This window comes from Buceros rhinoceros, unplaced genomic scaffold (assembly GCF_000710305.1).
Source record: "Buceros rhinoceros silvestris isolate BGI_N320 unplaced genomic scaffold, ASM71030v1 scaffold36075, whole genome shotgun sequence".
Lineage (NCBI taxonomy): Eukaryota > Metazoa > Chordata > Aves > Bucerotiformes > Bucerotidae > Buceros > Buceros rhinoceros.
This window is the reverse complement of record NW_010413974.1, coordinates 1-3,233: the sequence shown is the minus strand read 5'-3', so window position 1 is coordinate 3,233 and position 3,233 is coordinate 1. Positions and strand designations below refer to the sequence as shown.

The 3,233-nt window shown below is 37.8% G+C and overlaps 1 protein-coding gene across 1 annotated transcript; it reads right to left on the bottom strand.

The window, feature by feature from the left end:
- Positions 1-329: 329 nt before the first annotated feature.
- On the bottom strand, positions 330-3,143 carry SIKE1 (suppressor of IKBKE 1; the record flags this gene model as incomplete). Its single annotated transcript, XM_010136951.1, has 3 exons — positions 330-419; positions 784-897; positions 3,001-3,143. Coding segments are annotated over 3 exons (347 nt in total), but the record flags the coding sequence as incomplete, so codon positions are not given.
- Between the last annotated feature and the right edge of the window lie 90 nt (positions 3,144-3,233).

The window sequence follows — 3,233 nt, the reverse complement described above, 5'->3', positions numbered from 1 at the left end:
TGCCATCTGCAGAGTTGCAATTGTTAACTAAAGCTCATTAAAAAATCACAAATGGGAGAGGAAATAAACTATCACAAAGGAGTACACACCACGTACTTCACTGTTAAGCATCTGAATGCTGCAGTTACTAAGAGGGAGCAGCAAGGCAAGCCTTTGCCATCAACAGTATTGTCATTTCAGAAAAACGCAGAGAAAACAGCCCACACATTCTGAAAGATAAAACAAACATACAAGGAAACACCTGCAAGAACAAAGCAAAATCCATCCTTGTAGGGGAGTTTCATAATAGTCTCTGAAGTCAAGACTTGGAGATAAGGTTATTTTGTGACCTAAGCTTCACAATCAGGCAGATCTTCTCTCCCCACCTCAACAGATTCTTTGCTGATTGACAATAGTTCACGCAGCTCTTTGTTTTCAAGCTGCAAAATCAATATTTTTGCTGAAATAGAAATGAGCTAATTCACAGTTAAAGGACAATACTCTTCAAATAGCCCCATTCCTTCACAGCTAAATAAAACATGTATATGATTTTGTAATAGAAGCATTGATGTGGTGCTACAAGAGGGGAATGCCATCATTTAAAGCTTATCTTTTGCTTCTGGCTTCATATTTTTTATATAATACAAACATCGAGAATCTAAAAATAAACAGATCATGTTCTGCATTTCCTGACCCCAACCCCAAATTTTTGATTGTTGTAAATCCTTGACACAAACACAGAAAGTCTAGAGTAAGTCTAGAGACTCTCAAGCTTGATCTTTCCTTAACTGTATCTGTTCTTACCTCCAACTGAGCTAGTTTCTCCTGAACTTTAAAGAACTGATCATCATCGACTTGAATAGCTTTTCTCATCACCTCTCCCATCTCACATATTCTGTCTATTTGATTTTCAATTTCCTGAAAGACATAAAAGCAATATATTCAATATGTTCAGGCAAAAGCAGCAGTAATAATTTATCTCTTCTAAATCAAGTAGTTTAATTTTCTTGATTTTTTATTATTTTCCCGTTTTGAATTTTAATCTTTTTCTCCCAAGCACCTGCAATTCTTTCCAACTTGTTTAAAATTTAAAGATGAAAACATGCACTTTATTGTCCATTATCATGAGTGATCAGTGAAAACAATTAATAGAATTACATCAGTCAGCAAGATAAGGCACCCTTACCAAGATGGAAATAATTTCAAGTGTGACAAGTCTGAGACAATAGATTTAGGTTCACAGGAACATGATTAGTATCAGCAGATTTTACATTGCTTTATTAGCAGAGCCTGACTGAATTTCTAAGAATGCCAAATATAAAAGCAACAGAAATTTCAAACTAATGAACAGTGTGAAGTAAACAGCCTCACCTCAGAAGGAAGCCAAGCAAGGAAACTACAGTAAGACAGACCAGAAACCGAGTAAAACTCCTGCCGCAGTTTTTACAGAATCTGTCTAGATACGGCTCTAATCCTTCAGAAGATGCAATTTGTTGAAGCTCAGAAATGCACATATAAGGAAGACTGAAAAATTCCAACGTGTAATGTAGCAATGGTTCCTGTCTGAAGATCATTCTGTTTCAAAACATAGTATTTACAGAGGCACTCAAATGTGCAAACAAAACTGTCAGTAATTGGCAGTCAGTAACAAGAATGTGGAAGCTTATGAAGCATTTTAACATAAATAAAAAGATTATCACAAAGCACTCTGGGGGATGTCAGATAATGTAAATAGGATGGTGTTTCTTTTTCTCTAAGTGTCAGTAGTTACTTCGCTGCCTCTGGAACATAAATGCATCACCAGAGCCAAGAATTCAGGTTTGAACTCCATTGTTCAGAAAATATGTAAACAAGTTAAAACAATTAAAAGAGAGCCAGAAGAACAAGAAAGACTTAGATAACTTAATCTAGGAAGAATACTGGTTTTTTCTAAACAGAAAAATGGTTTTAGTAGGAATATAGCTCTTTAAGAGATACTAAAAGGTTGCTGCTATTCTCCAAATGGTGGGTAGGAAAAAACTCATGGACTCAATCTGAAGATTTTGCCTAGATATTAAGATGGCCTAGGTACATTTCATCAAAGGTTCCTCCACAGCCTTTCCAGCTCTGCATTTCCACGCTCCATTAAAATGGAGCAAAAGCAGTGCCAGAAAATAATGTCAGAAGTTCTGTTCAGATGTTAAGCCCTCATGAACAGAGCAATTCATGCAGCTAAAGCAAGCACTGCAAGCAAGACACTGCTACACAACTTCAGAAGACCTCAGCAACACAGAACAGAGGACTAGGGAGTTCCCATGTATCAGTGCAAAGGCGTATGTGCAAAGAGTGAGGCTGGCTCCTATTCCAACTAAAAACCCCACAATATGTAAGGTATCACTAGGCTGAACCAGCTTGTTGTTCTCTAATCAAATTAAATCTCTATTTAAGGCTTATGAATTAAGTAATTAACACTATTATGTTGTTATTAGACACCTAAATGTAAAACAGGCAGCAGTTACCAGTAGCCACACCTCAGAATTCTGAAGTCACAGGATCTAACATGGACAAAGGGATACTTTTTAGGCCACTGCACAGAGTATCTGGATTTTAAAAACATTTGGGAGTGATGCTTTCTTAAGGATTTCTTAAGAACTTACTGCAGAACACGTATATTTAGGTGGTTCTTCTCCCTTTGTTGCACTTACTGAACAGGAACAATAACAACACTGATGTCTTTGATTTTACTGTAGAGAATCATGTACATTAAGCTTAATCCCAGGAATTTACCACCTAGTGCATAAAAGAGCAAGCCTTCACCTAGGCTGTGAAAAGGTTATGCCTCTCCATGTCCGCTGTGATAACTGTCATAAAGTGTGTGCTGTAAAAGGAATAGAGCAAAAAATACCAGCAAAGAGAGACAAGAGTTTCAGAAGATGTATTTTGGAGCCGAGATGTTCCATGAATGGTAACAACAATTATATGAAAGCGAGTGAGACAGGGAACAAGGGTCTTGAGCCCTCTTCTGTCCCCATACCCCCTTACCAAAGAATTAGCTTGATGAACTTTAAGGACTGGTACTGCATCTTCACCTTTTCTCCCTTGCAAAAGCTCTAACATCTGCTTTCTGTATTTGCTCATGATAAGCTCTAAGGCATCCTGGTGCTCCTCCAGTGAGATCCACAGCTCTGCAAAATACAGTACGTCGTTGCCACAAACTACAAGCAGTTTTTCACAGCAATGACAGCAGCTGCCCAGAGGTACTCAGCACCAGCCAC